The sequence below is a fragment of the Physella acuta genome, unplaced genomic scaffold (genome assembly GCF_028476545.2).
Source record: "Physella acuta isolate Inbredline_101_S28 unplaced genomic scaffold, ASM2847654v3 ptg000677l, whole genome shotgun sequence".
Classification (NCBI taxonomy): Eukaryota; Metazoa; Mollusca; class Gastropoda; family Physidae; genus Physella; species Physella acuta.
Genome location: NW_026732196.1, coordinates 1 through 17,148, shown reverse-complemented (window position 1 = coordinate 17,148; position 17,148 = coordinate 1). Strand labels below are relative to the sequence as shown.

The window sequence follows — 17,148 nt, the reverse complement described above, 5'->3', positions numbered from 1 at the left end:
CTTATCTGGATCTGATTGGATGGTTTTATCGTGGCATTTGACCTCTGCCCTAACCGTCTCTCCTATACTGCCCATCAGCAGTCTTAATCTTTCCTCTGGTGACATGCCTCTCGAGGCCCAGGCCGCTTTGACCTCCTCACTGAACCTGTTGGTTAAAGTTGGATCACCGTCCCCGTAAAATTTGTTAATGTGGGACTCTCTGGGTAGGACCACTATATGGGTCTGCTTCTCGTCCAGAGTAGACATTTTATTCCGTAAGTAACAAAAAAAGAGTTCTTTCTTACCGTGTGTGTATGAAAAATTTTTCTCGTTCCTCAATTTTCACAGTTCCTGAATGTCCGAATTCACACACACACAAAACACAGTTATGCACAAGGTTGACTATGGGTGCCTCAAACGGCAAGTCTAGTTGAATTCATCCTGTCCGACGACGCCAATTGTAACGAGCGAACAGTTACCCTGCTCGCAACGCCACATGTTACGAGATTATTTGCCTGTAGTGCCAAATGTAACGAGTTTAACCACTCATTCTACACAACATCGACCACAGTAGAAATACTCGAAGATGCAGGTTCGCTATTGATCCTTTTATTACATGAATCAAGAAATGCTTCAAAATAACACAATGAATCAACAGGAATGCTTCACAATAATAGTCTGAATCAACTGACCCCTAACAGTCCTCACTAGGCTTCATATAACTGAATCCACATGTCTATCGTCCTTCTTAACCCAAGACGGCTAACCCGTTCTATAACCAACTGTCACACAGACTGACTGATCTAAAGCGAGCGATCGAAAGAGAGCGAGCTCCGCCGTCCCCTCCTATTTATCCCTTGTATTTGTACTCGTATTCGTACTTGTATTCATCCGTAATCGATATTTGTAATCGATGTCTCCGACTACTAGTTGCGCAGTTCTAACGTACAGCCCGATTAATAAAACATCTGCATCCTATCACTCAAAGTTGACAGGCCGTCTGAATCCCCTCGTACCGTTTCCCAAAATAGCACGCGTTGGCTTTGAGATTGTTATCAGTCCGATTTAATAAGCCACCTGCTATCAGTTGCATCAGACTGTAATACTGCGTCGCGGCTTATCGTTCGTTATCAGTTGCATCAGATTGTAACTAGTAGTTAGGCCTACCCTAGTTACATATATATATATATATATATATATATATATATATATATATATATATATATATATATATATATATATTTATATATATGTGTGTGTGTGTGTGTGAGTGTATGTATGTGTGTGCAGAGGGGGGGGGGGGGTGTGCTGGTTGGACTAAAGCTACAAGCCCCCAGATCATATTGTTCTCAATTGTGATATAGTCATTCGAGATGACGCTGTTAAATAATTGTTGGCGGATGGAGCTAAAATGTCAAATAACGAACTGATTCTGTGGACAAGCCGTTGGCTCAAGGAATTTCATTACACTTGGCTTTTGTACACACTACCGGGAAAGGGGTATGGGGCATCAGATCTTGGCTAAAGGAAAGAGACATTGACCAATGTAAGGAGACCTTGATCTAAGTAAGGAGACCTTGACAATGTAAGGAGGACTTAGCTAATGTAAAGAGACCTTGACAATGTAAGGAGACCTTGATCTAAGTAAGGAGACCTTGACAATGTAAGGAGGACTTGGCCAATGTAAGGACTTAGCCAGTGTAAAGAGACCTTGCCAATGTAAGAAGGACTTTGCAATGTAAAGAAACCTTGCCAATGTAAGGAGGACTTGGCCAATGTAAAGTGAATTTGACAATGTAATGAGGCCTTGAGTCAGTACGAGAAAAAATGTATCAAAAATATTTTGAACGAAACGTAAGTGATACAATTATTTGCCTCACCTTTTATCTTTTGAAATTAATAAAATTTCAAACGGGAAATAGATTAATGTTTTGCCTACATATTTGGCAAATTGAAAAGTAAGATAGCATACAAATTATATAAGTAATAGAAAAAAAAGTCGACGAGGATGGGATTCGAACCCACGCGGGCAGAGCCCAATGGATTAGCAGTCCATCGCCTTAACCACTCGGCCACCTCGTCTGTTGTTTATGTGAATTGACATTTTAATTTCTTACAATCAATGTTTGAACAACGGTCAGCAAAAAAAACTTGCAATGTCTACACACCACCCAACACTTTCGATACCCTCTTATATTCATCAATACATCAAACAGCAACCCTATAATATTGGCAGAAGAAGCCCTAGAAGAAGTTGATAGATTCACCTACCTTGGAAGTATTGTTGATAAGCAGGGTGGGACAGAAGCAGACATAAAAATAAGGACGGGTAAGGCAAGAGCAGTCTTCGACCAACTAAAAAATGTTTGGGGTTCTGGAGATTTAACCCTTGGAATAAAAATCCGGATCTTCAACACACGAGTAAAACCTGTTTTACTCTATGGAGCCGAGACCTGGAGAATAACTGCTATAAATAAGAAGAAAATACAATAATTTATAAACGCATGGCTCAGAACGATCCTGCGAATTTGCTGGCCTAAAACCATCAGAAATGACAACGGACTAATCAACTGCCAGTTGAAGTGGAGATCTTCCTGAGAAAATGGAAATGGATTGGCCACACACTCAGGAAGCCTGTATCCAGCATAACAAGACAGGCCCTCACCTGGAATCCACAAGGCAGGAGGAAGAGAGGCAGACCAAGAAATACCTGGAGACGTGACCTGGAAGAAGACACCAAGAAGATTGGATACACCTGGGGACAGTTGGAGAGACTAGTCCTGGACAGAGACGTCTGGAAAGCTCTTGTCAGCGGCCTATGTCCCAGTAGGGACGACAGGCAAACCTAACCCAACCTATGCTTAGATATTTGGCAAATTGAAAAGTTAGATAGCATACAAATTATATAAGTAATAGAAAAAAAAACAGTCGACAAGGATGGGATTCGAACCCACGCGGGCAGAGCCCAATGGATTAGCAGTCCATCGCCTTAACCACTCGGCCACCTCGTCTGTTGTTTTTGCAATGACATTTTAAATTTCTCACAATCAATGTTTGAACAACGGTCAGCAAAAAACTTGCAATGTCTTCACACCACCAAACACCCCCGATACCCTCTAATTTGCAATTAATTATGTCAGTATTAATTAAAAAATAATTATCGACGAGGATGGGATTCGAACCCACGCGGGCAGAGCCCAATGGATTAGCAGTCCATCGCCTTAACCACTCGGCCACCTCGTCTACGAGCCACGGAAAAATATTACAAATAGAGCTACTATTTGTTATAGCTAAATAAGTAGATTAAATACGCCAGGTATGTCTTCGTATCAGAGTTTCTTCGCCCCCCCCCCCCCCCCCCCCCCGAAATTTTTTACCGCCCCCCCCCCCGAACGAAATGAAATTTATATAATTTATATAGAAAATATATACTTTTAACAGTGTCCGCCCCCCCCCCCCCCCCGAAGAAAGTTTACCGCTCCCCCCCCCGAAGATTTCAAGTGCCCCCCCCCCCCCCCCCCGGAGAAAAAAGTCTGGAAGAAACACTGCTTCGTATTGTTACATTACACAACAATAAGCCTACACTAGCGCGAGTAAACGTACTTCATCGCACATCCTCATATAGCAGGAGGGTAGGGATGGCACGTCTAAAGGTATCTGGCTAAAGACATTGGTACATTTCAGACAAAACCGTTCGGGTTTTGAGAAAACACATGACAAAGTCGCGAAGAGTTTTTAATATATGCTGATGTAGGAGGTCTTTGACCAATGTAAAGAGACCTAGGCCAATGTAAGGAGACCTTGGCCAATGTAAGGAGGCTTAGACCAATGTAAGGAGGCCTTGACCATTGTAAGGAGGCCTGGACAATGTAAGGAGACGTTAGCCAATGTAATGAGGGCTTGACCAATGTAAGGAGACCTTGATCAATGTAAGGAGACCTGGCCAATGTAAGGAGACATTGACCAATGTAAGGAGGTGAGTAGGTGGTTCTCATCCCCTGATTTGCTGTAACACCATGGTGAGTAGATGTGTATCATAGTTTTAATGACGTTAATCCTAATTACCACCCTGCAAACAATGAGCCTACCCAAACTATTGAGGGGGCGGGCGGACCCCTCATTAAATGTGATACAAAAGCAAGGGGATACAGATAAATATCGGAAAAACAAACTTTAAATAATAACAAAAAAATCAACTCGGAGCCCAGCAAGTTAACCAGAGCTAATAAGTATGTGACGTGAACTAGAGCTTGTTAGTTGGTTTTAGTCAAGGAAAAAACAACAACCAAACTTGTGTATAAGCCGGAACGCTGGGTCCCGCTCTGACCCCCTGGCTGGGTTGGGATGAGACGACCGACCCCCTCGTCTTGGGTCCTAAAAGTAGCTAGCGCTGGCTTTGGCGCGGACGGTAACACATATCATGAGCCCCCCGGGGCGGGTAAGTGCGGCGGGCGCCCACCGACTCACCACCAGTCCACCGGTGCCTAATTGGGCACGGCTCACCCCGGCCAAGACCGGCAACTGCTCTGAATAAAAATATCAGTAATCCGGTTCCTATCTTGGCGGAGTAACGAAAAGAAATGCGAGGGGAGAAAAAAACACTGTCCCCGTCCCGTTCATTCCATAGGATCTGGCGTTTTAATTAAGGTATCGCTTGGTTTGTAATTAAAGAAATTATAAGAGGCTGGAACCACGTCTCGGCCGTGGTCGCCCCTGGCCACAGGGACTGGTGGCGGGGAGATTGCAGGAGAGGAGCGAGAAATGATAACGACGTCAATGCCATTGAGAGGAAGAAGACGAGGCCTGTCCTCGGCTTCCTTTTCTGGAAAACTGCTGGGAGCTATGCTGGGGCGTGCGCCGTCCCAAACGAGGGGCTCGACGCCCCCCCTCCCCCTCCTGCCACCCACCCCCGCCCCTGGTCTGTCTAATGAGGGGGCTGAACCTTGATTATGATACTTTTCGTCTGGTCGTCACGCGGGAATCGCTTCATTACTGTCGTGAGGGGATGGGGAGGGGGGGTGGGGTGGGGGGGTGCCAGTATCTGGCCATGTGTCGGGTTGGTATTGCCAGAAAAGTTGACACATTTTTCTCATTGCAAACCGTTTAGATTAGTTTATCATGAAAAAATGTTATCCAACTCACACGAAATCAAAGTCTGAAATCAATTCTAAGGCAGCAACTAAAGACGTTCTATGCAAGGTACCTTGACTCATTTCTGACTTTAAATGACAGCCAAATGTGGGGGAATCGTGTTAAATAAAAATTCGTTTAGTCACACTTAATAAACAGTTGATATCTGCATGTGTTTATAACAATGTTTATTTCCCTGTCGTGTATAGAATTATATTTTTTAACTGTATGTTCTTCATTACCAATGAATTAAGTTTTCTCTATAAAGGCGAGAAACGATTGGCTGCAAAACACAAAAAAAGTGTCTAAAATGGACACACTATAAACCTTAGGTTATTACACTCTATATAAAATTATAATTCTTCTAATTTCCTTCTACTCTATGTGCATATGCAGCAAATGCTTTTTAATTAGTTTGTGGAACTACTTTTAAAATCAGTAGTTGAAACTTATAATTCGAGGTTGAAAAATTATTTTCTTAACTGAATATTATTTTAAAATAAATTAATACAAAACATGAAAAAATCAAAGTAAAATTACAACAACACTTAAACGAGCATACATACATACATACACCATACAGCCACATACAATTATATTCTTTACAAGCTCTGTGAGTGTTCAACTTACTTCATTAAAAAAATATTTAAATATATTTAGTTTTCAAAAGCTGGAAACATTAAGAAACTATTCCATCCCGACCTGAGCTAAGGGTTCTGTTTAATATTTCAGTCGCCAATTAACAGATTAATGCTACCCTGGGTCCGTGCATCGTTAGACCGAGAGAAAATTAGTATTTCTTCATATCCGAGCGTCAGCCACCATTGTACCGCGTCCTGCGTCACGGCCCTGCGTCATTCAGTGATTAAATCACCGACCATTACCTGGCAATGCGAGATTCTTTTATCGGCCAAATCGGCCACCGGCTGTTGTGGGTCCGTGAAACAATAGCCCGGCGGTGAGTGACGCCAAAAACCGGGGGCACGACACGGGGGGCGGGGCGCTCCCTCGGTGAACGGCGGTCCATTCTTGGGGAGCCAAGCCTTGACACACTCGTAAGGTATTATCTTTTTTTCTGGAAGTCGAAACTCAAAACGAGGCTGATCGTTGAGAATCAGCCCAGGTCGACATGTACGGGGAAATATTGTGATTTATTTAAACTTGAAAACGTTATAATTACTCATTCCCGTTTTGTGGATGGAAAGAAATAATTTAAATTTCATTATTTTGAAATTTGAAACTTTTTTCCCTGTTCATTAAAAAAACCCGAGTTGAAAAAAAAAAAATGGAAACAAATTTTAATTTGTTCCTGGACAGCGTTCTACAATGAAAGCAATTACATCCTAACAGGCACACGTTATGAAATATTATACCGCACTGTAACGGCTTAATTGACAGCTCGTGCTAATAATGATAATATATATCGGTCTTTGGACCTCAGGCTAACGTTAGGGTTAGATCTTGTTTTTAAAAAAAAATAACAGTTAGGATTAGGACTAGTTGGTTATTTATGTACATTGCAATATATATATATATATATATATATATATATATATATATATATATATATATATATATATATATATATATATATATATATTGCACAATATATTTCCGGAATGTTTGAAATACTATAGGTCCTGTACAATAAGCCAGCAACCTCTATTGTCGCAGGTGACTCCTAGAATAATTATTAGGACCCTTTTTTGGAATATAATTATGCAAATATTTCAATAAATAAATGCGGTTCCTTGCATAAATAATAAAGTTGATTGAATTAATTAAAAAAGATCTTTGAATGGACAAATGGGTTTTATTTGATAAATAAATACAGGTTTATGAATATGCATTAAAGCTTCTATAAATAACAGTACTAGCAGAGAAATTTAAATTCATGCAGTGCAGCTGTATAAGTATGTTTTTTCACATGTGTCCAGTGTATTTGTCTATCCGTTCATCCTTTTTAGGATAGCAAAGTGTCCGTGAAATTTATTTGATTCATTTTTGGTATCACTTTTTAAAGTTAATCCTTAATGTTGTAAGCAAGCTGTACGCGTTTGTTCAGTCGTTATCATTTTGTTCATATCTTGTTCATATTTTACTTTATTATTTCAAATTTTTCATATTTTAAACAGAGTTCTGTACATATTTTGAATGGAGTTCTGTTCATAACTATACTATCACAACTATCCTAACAAACCAACACGCTCACGATTTAAATAAGCATATAAAAACATGGTTTTTAAAAGACGCCATTAACAAAATAGTTAATCGCATCAACAGCTCCTGACCAATGATTTCTCCCAGATCTGTTCCTGTAATTTCTACTTTAGCTGCATCTCATCACAAAAGTTACACCCAACCGACGCCATAAATGACAACCAACCTAAAGGAAATAGGCGTCTACTTTTATCTTCTTCTATGTTTGAGAAACACAAAATAATGTGTACCACAACTTTCTCTTCCATATCGTCAGGCACAAAGTAATAATTATATATATATATATATATATATATATATATATATTCTATATAATAGTTTCGCTGTCTGTCTATCTGACAAGAACGCTCTGTCTGACAAGAACGCTCTGTCTGACAAGAACGCTCTAGAGAAAACACAAGCAATTTAAAAACATGCACAGTAATTCGAAAAACGAAATATGACGTCGACACATTTAGCGTAGAGTAGAACATAATCTCAAACCAGAGAGTGCACACAGTAATGTAATGACGTCATTGATTCTCGCGTAAGTAAACATTGAAAAAAAGGAAATGTTGTCTAATCTAAATGGTTTGCGTGAAGAGTTTCTTGCATACAATTCTTCGGGTAGGGGCGAAGCCCCACCCCCCGCGTAAGAACGTCTGAGCCCCCCCCCCCCCCCCTCCCCAACTCAAAAGAAATTTCCTCATCGATACTCTATAATAAAATTACCGCCTAATTAATGTGTCTAATCTAAAAAGTGGTTTTCTTGCAATGGGACGGTAGACATGTTTTTTGGGGGGGGGGGGGTGTGGAGGGGTGTGGGGGGGTGTGGGGGGGGGGGGGGTGGTGTGTGGGGGTGGGGGGTGGTGTGTGGGGGGTGGGTTGGTTTCAGTGTTTCTTTCAGACTTTTTCCTCCCCGGAGAGGGGTGGGGGTACTTGAAATTTTCGGGGGCGGGGGTAGAATTTTCTGGGAGGGGGCGGACACTGGAAAAAGTATATAATTATATTTCGTTGAATGGGACGGTAGACATGTTTTTTTTGGGGGGGTGGGGGGTGGGGGCGGTGTGTGGAGGGGGTGGTGTGTGGGGGTGAGGGGTGGGGGTGGTGTGTGGTGGGGGGTGGGGGTGGGGGGTGGTGTGTGGGGGTGGGGGGTGGTGTGTGGGGGGGTGGGTTGGTTTTAGTTTAGAGAAAAGAGACAGCACTATCAGCCTAGCGCCCGTTGTACCCTTCCTCAACGGGCCATTTTTCTCGTATATATATATATATACTAGCTGCATCCCGTGCTCCGCCACGGTAAATCTTTTTAAAATATACCAACTTTGGAACAGAACATAACCAACAAAAACACAACACAAACACAAACAAAACACAACCACAACACAACCACAACCACAACACAACCACAAAACAACCACAACACAGCCACAACACAACCACAACACAACCACAACAAATGGTAAATGTACCAAGTTGGGAACAGAACAAAACTAAATACAACACAAACGAACGCAAAGAAAAAACAAAAACGAAAAAACAAACACAACACTCAACATAAACTCAATTTAAATGTAATCATAAAGGCATATTGCTCACAGTCTATCCCGTAGCGCCAAATCGCGCCCTTTCCGAGTGCCTGACACAGTTAATGAGGCGTAGCGACCCTTCCGGGCGCCCGGGGACAAACTTTCGATTTGCTACCCCCCCCCCCTCAAAATTTTGATTTGCACCCCTTTCCCTCAAACTTTCAATTTCCACCCCACTCCCTTAAACTTTAGATTTGCACCCCCCCCCCCCCCCCCCGCAAATTTTCAATTTGTTTTTCCAACCCATTTTGGCGCCCCCTAAGGTCGGCGCCAGGGGACATATGCCCCCCCCCCCTCCTTGCAACCCTCTGCTATAAAACCTCTAGCTTGTCCGCAAACCGAAAGATAGAATAATAGTTAGTAAATAATACGTAATAGTGTATAAAATAAATTAAAGGCATTATTTAGAATATCCGTGTTTTACAGACCATATTGCACATTATAAATTCATGCATTTTTTTCAGTACTTTTTAAAATTTACAACAAAGTTTCATGACTAAAATCATTGCGCACCTAATGAACGTGATGACTTAATAGGGTAATGGGGAATAGTTGATTAAAAATTATAATTAGTAAACAGTACATTCAGTGAATAAAATAAATAAAAGATAGCCTTTTATCAATCAATGCTAATAATAATATTCCAACAATAATGTACTCTTACACGTCTGCATAATTTGCATTCACATTTTGCTAATTATATTATTCCAACAATTATTCCGTCTTGCAGATTTTGCATTCACATTTTTAGCGTGAGTTCAATTTATTTTAAAATACCTCCCTTGGCAAAATTACTAAACAGTTTAATTAGATTTTTCTAACCTACAGTTATTATGTTATTAAAATGTATCCACTTTTTCTAGGAATATTAACGAAAACAATACTTAACATTGATCCTTTTAATATGTTTTAGCAATGTGCGTGTATTTAATATTCTCTTTACGTTATGCAAAATTATACAAACAGTGGAAATTATAAAATAGCTCTATGTCGTTATATAAACAAACCCTACTCTAATACTTATAATAATACAATGCGATGCACTGCAAAGCACTCCGTGGTGCGATGTTTACTTTTATGGTTCCAAAATCTATAGCGATGACGGAAGGAAGGACTGACACACTACCAGCCCGCTTATATTATATATATATATATATATATATATATATATATATATATATATATATATATAAATATATATATATATATATATATATATATATCTATAATATAATCGGGCTGAGCGTGTCCTTCCTTCCTTCCGTCCGTCATCGCTATAGATTTTGAGACTATAAAAGTAAACTACGCAGCATGCTGTGCTTTTCAGTGCACCGCAGTGTCTTATTATGAGTAATAAAGTAGGGTTTGTTTATATAACGGCATAAGGATATTTTATAGTCGCCACGGTTTTTACTCTTTCGCATAACGTAAAGAAAATATTAAATACACGCACATTGCTAAAACATATTAAAGGATCAATGTCCAATATCATTTTCGTTTATATTCCTAGAAAAAGCGGATACATTTTAATAACATAATAACAGTACGGTAGAAAAATCTAATTAAACTGCTTAGTAATTTTGCCAATGGAGGTAATTCAAAGATAAATTGAACTTACGCAAAAAATGTGAATGCAAAATCTGCAAGACGGAATAATTGTTGGAATAATATAATTAGCAAAATGTGAATGCAAATTATGCAGAAGTTTAAGAGTACATTATTGTTGGAATATTATTATTAGCATTGATTGATAAAAGGCTATCTTTTATTTATTTTATTCACTGAATGTACTGTTTACTAATTATAATTTTTAATCAACTATTCTCCATTACTATATTAAGTCATCACGTTCATTAGGTGCGCAATAGTTTTAGTCATGAAACTTTATTGTAAATTTTTAAAAGTACTGAAAAAATGCATGAATTTATAAAGTGCAATATGGTCGGTAAAACACGGATATTCTAAATACTGCCTTTAATTTATTTGCGGAAAAGCTAGGGGTTTTATAACAGAGGCGTAGCAAGAGGGGGGGGGGGGAGGGTGGAAATCGAAAGTTTGAGGGAGATGGGAGGGTGTAAATCGAAATTTTCCGCCGGCGCTCGGAAAGGGCGCGATTTGGCGCTACGGGATAGACTGTGAGCAATATGCCTTTATGATTACATTTAAATTGAGTTTATGTTGAGTGTTGTGTTTGTTTTTTCGTTTTTGTTTTTTCTTTGCGTTCGTTTGTGTTGTATTTAGTTTTGTTCTGTTCCCAACTTGGTACATTTAAAAAAGATTTACCGTGTGTTGTGGTTGTGGTTGTGGTTGTGGTTGTGTTGTGGTTGTGTTGTGGTTGTGTTGTGGTGGTGGTTGTGTTGTGGTTGTTTTGTGGTTGTGTTGTGGTTGTGTTTTGTTTGTGTTTGTGTTGTGTTTTTGTTTGTTTTGTTCTGTTCCAAAGTTGGTATATTTTAAAAAGATTTACCGTGGCGGAGCACGGGATGCAGCTAGTATATATATATATATATATATATATATATATATATATATATATATATATATAAAAGCTTAATCTTTTTCTCAAATAAATTAAGTAATTTTAACGACTATCTTTTCTAGAAATACATGAATAGCTGTTTTTGTATGAATATTCAAGAGTATTTATGTTTGTTACACTTTATTACTATTAAGTATTCATTAAAACTGATTCCTTCACCCACCCACCCACCCACCCACCCACCAACCACCCCCACTCAATTATCTTCGAGAAACTTCTCATTACGATAGTAAATCAAGACCGCTAGAACTCGCATATAAAATTTAATCGAAATTTTACTGTTTCATTTTTCTTTTGCTGAGGAATGCCCGAATCCCATTCTTGCCGTGGAAGGGGTGTGCGAGGTGCCAATCAATTTCTCCAGACCCCACAGAATGAGAGAGAAGAAAAAAAAAACCGAAATTGAGGCGGGGTGGGCGCAGGGTGCGACCGAGGATTCGGCTACGCTGCCTGGGGCGGTGACATTTCTGGGACTTGGAAGAACCAGGACGATCGCGGAGACTTCTTGTAATTGCTATTGTCTTGTGGGCTGGCTGTCTTGTGTGGGGTGGCTTGTGTGGGCTGGCTGTCTTGTGTGGACTGGCTGTCTTGTGGGCTGGCTGTCTTCTGTGGGGTGGCTGTCTTGTGGGCTGTCTGTTTTGTGGGCTGGCTGTCTTGTGGGCTGTCTGTCTTGTGGGCTGTCTATCTTGTGGGCTGGCTGTCTTGTGGGCTGTCTGTCTTGTGGGCTCGTCTGTCTTGCGGGCTGGCTGTCTTGTGGGCTGTCTGTCTTGTGGGCTGGTCTGTCTTGCGGGCTGGCTGTCTTCGGTGGGCTGGTCTGTCTTGTGGGCTGGCTGTCTTGTGGGCTGGCTGTCTGGTGGGCTGGCTGTCTTGTGGGCTGGCTGTCTTGTGGGCTGGCTGTCTTGTGGGCTGACTGTCTTGTGGGCTGGCTGTCTTGTGGGCTGGCTGTCTTGTGGGCTTACTGTCTTTTGGGCTGGCTGCCTTGTGTGGGGTGGCTTGTGTGAGCTGGCTGTCTTGTGGGCTGGCTGTCTTGTGGGCTGGCTGTCTTGTGGGCTGTCTGTCTTGTGGGCTGGCTGTCTTGTGGGCTGTCTGTCTTGTGGGCTGGCTGTCTTGTGGGCTGGCTGTCTTGTGTGGGGTGGCTTGTGTGAGCTGGTTGTCTTGTGGGCTGGCTGTCTTGTGCGCTGGCTGTCTTCTGTGGGTTGGTTGTCTTCTGTGGGTTGGCTGTCTTGTGGGCTGGTTGTCACCTGTGGGTTGGTTGTCTTCTGTGGACTGGCTGTCTTGTGGGCTGGCTGTCTTGTGGGCTGGCTGTCTTGTGGGCTGGCTGTCTTTTGGGCTGGCTGCCTTGTGGGCTGGCTGTCTTGTGGGCTGGCTGTCTTGTGTGGGGTGGCTTGTGTGAGCTGGCTGTCTTGTGGGCTGGCTGTCTTGTGGGCTGGCTGTCTTGTGCGCTGGCTGTCTTGTGGGCTGACTGTCTTGTGGGCTGGCTGTCTTGTGCGCTGGCTGTCTTGTGGGCTGGCTGTCTTGTGTGGGGTGGCTTGTGTGAGCTGGCTGTCTTGTGGGCTGGCTGTCTTGTGGGCTGGCTGTCTTGTGCGCTGGCTGTCTTCTGTGGGTTGGTTGTCTTGTGGGCTGGCTGTCTTGTGGGCTGGCTGTTTTTTGGGCTGGCTGCCTTGTGGGCTGGCTGTCTTGTGGGCTGGCTGTCTTGTGGGCTGGTCTGTCTTGCGGGCTGGCTGTCTTGTGGGCTGGCTGTCTTGTGGGCTGGCTGTCTTGTGTGGGCTGGCTGTCTTGTGGGTTGGCTGTCTTGTGGGCTGGCTGTCTTGTGGGCTGGCTGTCTTGTGTGGGCTGGCTGTCTTCTGCGGGGTGGCTTGTGTGAGCTGGGTGTTTTGTGGGCTGGCTGTCTTGTGGACTGGCTGTCTTGTGGGTTGGCTGTCTTGTGGGCTGGCTGTCTTGTGCGCTGGCTGTCTTCTGTGGGTTGGTTGTCTTCTGTGGGTTGGTTGTCTTGTGGGCTGGCTGTCTTGTGGGCTGGCTGGCTTTTGGGCTGGCTGCCTTGTGGGCTGGCTGTCTTGTGTGGGGTGGCTTGTGTGGGCTGGCTGTCTTGTGTGGGGTGGCTTGTGTGAGCTGGCTGTCTTGTGGGCTGGCTGTCTTGTGTGGGGTGGCTTGTGTGAGCTGGCTGTCTTGTGGGCTGGCTGTCTTGTGGGCTGGCTGTCTTGTGGGCTGGCTGTCTTGTGGGCTGGCTGTCTTGTGGGCTGGCTGTCTTGTGGGCTGGCTGTCTTGTGGGCTGGCTGTCTTGTGGGCTGGCTGTCTTTTGTGGGGTGGCTTGTGTGAGCTGGCTGTCTTGTGGGCTGGCTGTCTTGTGTGGGGTGGCTTGTGTGAGCTGACTGTCTTGTGGGCTGTCTGTCTTGTGGGCTGTCTGTCTTGTGGGCTGGCTGTCTTGTGGGCTGGCTGTCTTGTGGGCTGGCTGTCTTGTGGGCTGGCTGTCTTGTGGGCTGGCTGTCTTGTGTGGGGTGGCTTGTGTGAGCTGACTGTCTTGTGGGCTGTCTGTCTTGTGGGCTGTCTGTCTTGTGGGCTGGCTGTCTTGTGTGGGCTGGATCTGTTGTGTGGGCTGGCTGTATTGTGTTGACTGGCTGTCTTCTGTGGACTGGCTGTCTTGTGGGACTTCATGTCTTATATGGGCTGTCTTGTGGGATGCATGTCTTATAAGTGATCTATCTTCTCCTTGTGGTTTGTCTTGTCAACTGTTTGCTGAGGGGCGTCTGTCTAACAGATCTTGTAAACGTTGCTGCCGATCACATGTGTTAACTTACCTCGTTACGAACGCCATAAAAGGTAAAAGCTATGTAAAGAACAAAGCAAAGTCAGTTTATGATGTGTTACGATATTATCTCGAGTAGGCCCATAGCTGTATACCGAAAGATTGTTATTTCAGTTTTTTTCAACATGTGTGCGTGAGTACGCCGTGTATAAAAAAGTATGCGAGCATTGTTGTCATCAGTTTTATATATATATATATATATATATATATATATATATATATATATATATATATATATATATATATATATATATATATATATATATATATATATATATATATATAATATTATTCCACAAAATGTTAAATAATGTATCAATGTATATGCATATGGTACTATTAATACATTTTCTGAATCAACATTGAATACAAATGTGTAGGTTGCTTCCCCTGTTATAAATTAAATTTAACCAAGAGAAACAACCAAAGTGATCCTCCCAAAAGTCATAAAATACCTTAAAAATAGCTGGTAAGAAAAATAAATGTGAAATTTTATATATTAAAGTATTTAATATAAATTTTAGAAGTATGACTTCTAATTTGATATATTAATACTTAATAGATTTTAAAACAGTTTTAAAGCTCTAGTTTGAAAATACAACCTTTAGCTAAACACATACTTTTTAGAAATTAGGATGAAAACTTACATTTGTGTTATTATTTTACTGGATATAACAACAAAATGTTGCTACCATTGAAATCTTATTTATTTGTTTACTTTCTCGTATACGAAGTATAGAGATAATATTGTGACAGGGGTCGGCAAACTTTTCAGACGGAAGAACCAAAAGTTACAATTTACAATTTTTTCCAATTTCTAAAGAGCCACTAACACTTTTTTTCTTATTATAGCATGCTATTTCTTAAAGCATTTAATTAGGATTAGATGAATAAATGTTATTTTTGATTTGAAATAAATAGCTTTATATATAAAATAATATTTATTCATATAAAAACATACAAATGTTTCGCACAAAACATATAAAAGTATTTTAGCTATCTCTGTTTTGATAAATTTAGTTACCAAATAATATAACTATAAGACTTTCCCAATCCATTTTAGAAGTTAATACATTTTTTTCTCTTTCTTCACGGACATCATGTCAGGCAGGCCTCAACACCGCAACCTCCGACTAACTGGCTTGGATATTGGTTTGATTACCGTATCGGTCACTTCTGTACTTTGGCTCTCACCAGACTTATCTTCCACTCCACTGAACGCTGGGTAAACTCGTACCCCACAGTCCAGTACCCGGCCCAAACGTAGTAGGCTAATAACTATAAAACTAAGTCATTCAGGTCTAATTAATGCATACTGACAGACAGAGAAATGCATTCTGAATAAAAAAAACATTCCCCATTTAACGATATTTGAAAAAGTCGGCACTTCGGCAGTGGCAAGCATGGAATAGTCGCCACGGTGCTAGCTACAGCACGGCCGTGGGGCTGGGCCTGGTGTTCAAGCGGCTGTCCGTATACTTTCTACCTCACCTACTCTCATTGTTCTTTGATGAGTGTTTTTATGTCGTTTAAAGTTGTTTTTTTTTACAGTATAATATTTTTTTATGAGTTTTGAAAATGAAATAACATGTGTGTATGGAACTCGAGAGCCACATCGTGAGATAAAAAAGAGCCGACCCCTGTAGTGTAATCGTACAGTACATCAAAATCGAGATTTTCTTAAATATCTACGTCTCCCTGAGTACGAAAAAAAAACTACTTACGTACTCTTTTCCATCCGTCTGTTTGTCTGTCTGTGTGTACACAAAACTTGAATACCGTTTCAGCAAGGTTGACGAAATTTCATATATATGTATCATATCAAATGTGTAGTATTCTATAAACTTTTCAGTGACTTCTGATAACCGTAAGTGGCATTTATTCTACTTTCGGTTGTTCAAAAGCTTAAAACATGATTACTGTTTCAGTTTGGGGATACAATTTCATATTAAAGTAAATGATCTTATTCAATGGGTTCGTTCAAATTTGAGTGATCTCCGGTAACCAAAAGTAGTAGCCACTTTAGGCTATTTCCGACTTTTTTTTAAAAAGCCATAATGACATTATGTAGTGCCCGTCGTGGACGGAAATTACGACCAAAATTTTGAACATTTTTACCAGATCGATTCATTTTAAAATGTTCACGTAGGTCAAGACTCGAAGACAAGGTACAGTGACACAAAATGTTGATGAATTAGATGATTAAATTTTTAAAATTAATTATGGTTATCTTTATAAATTACACATTTTCTGCACTTTATATACACTTTGTTTGCTGTTCATTTGGTGCGCAATTCTTTTTTCTACGCGATATTTTCTACTAGATAAATGGCCCGTTGAGGGATAAATAAAAATGGGCGGTAGGTTGATAGTGTTGTCCTTTTCTTTTAAACTGAAACCAAAATCAACCTCAAATTTAACCTGAAACGTAAAATGTCACTGAAAAACGGATTGTTCTATCAACATTTTTACCGGATTCGGAAATTTAAAAGTTAATAAAATACATAATAACCCTAATCTTAATCCCGATACTAACTTTTAATATATGTATATATATATATATATATATATATATATATATATATATATATATATATATATATATATATATATATATATATATATATATATATAAATTTTTTGTACACCTTAATTCACTTCTCAAATTAGACAATTAAATTTGGTGTTTAATTTTTCTGTCTCTATTATCAATGACGTCAATGTTATATATATATATATATATATATATATATATATATATATATATATATATATATATATATATATATATATATATATATATATATATATATATATATATATATATATATATATATATATATATATATATAATATATATATATATATATATATATATATATATATATATATATATATATATATATATATATATA

General features: G+C 40.3%; 1 protein-coding gene and 3 non-coding genes across 4 annotated transcripts; all 4 read right to left on the bottom strand.

Moving 5' to 3' along the window:
• Positions 1-1,979: 1,979 nt before the first annotated feature.
• On the bottom strand, positions 1,980-2,061 carry Trnas-gcu (transfer RNA serine (anticodon GCU)). Its single transcript has one exon. It is a non-coding gene; the product is annotated as a tRNA-Ser (tRNA).
• Positions 2,062-2,908: 847 nt separating this feature from the next.
• Trnas-gcu (transfer RNA serine (anticodon GCU)) lies at positions 2,909-2,990 on the bottom strand. Its single transcript has one exon. It is a non-coding gene; the product is annotated as a tRNA-Ser (tRNA).
• Positions 2,991-3,140: 150 nt separating this feature from the next.
• Positions 3,141-3,222, bottom strand: Trnas-gcu (transfer RNA serine (anticodon GCU)). Its single transcript has one exon. It is a non-coding gene; the product is annotated as a tRNA-Ser (tRNA).
• Positions 3,223-12,111: 8,889 nt separating this feature from the next.
• On the bottom strand, positions 12,112-14,082 carry LOC131949174 (uncharacterized). The gene has a single exon (XM_059310962.1). The coding sequence runs from the start codon at positions 14,080-14,082 to the stop codon at positions 12,112-12,114; it is 1,971 nt and encodes a 656-aa protein (XP_059166945.1).
• Between the last annotated feature and the right edge of the window lie 3,066 nt (positions 14,083-17,148).

Excerpts from the sequence above, each read along its gene's own strand:
- LOC131949174 (XM_059310962.1), bottom strand. The coding sequence starts at position 14,082 with ATGAAGTCCCACAAGACAGCCAGTCCACAGAAGACAGCCAGTCAACAC.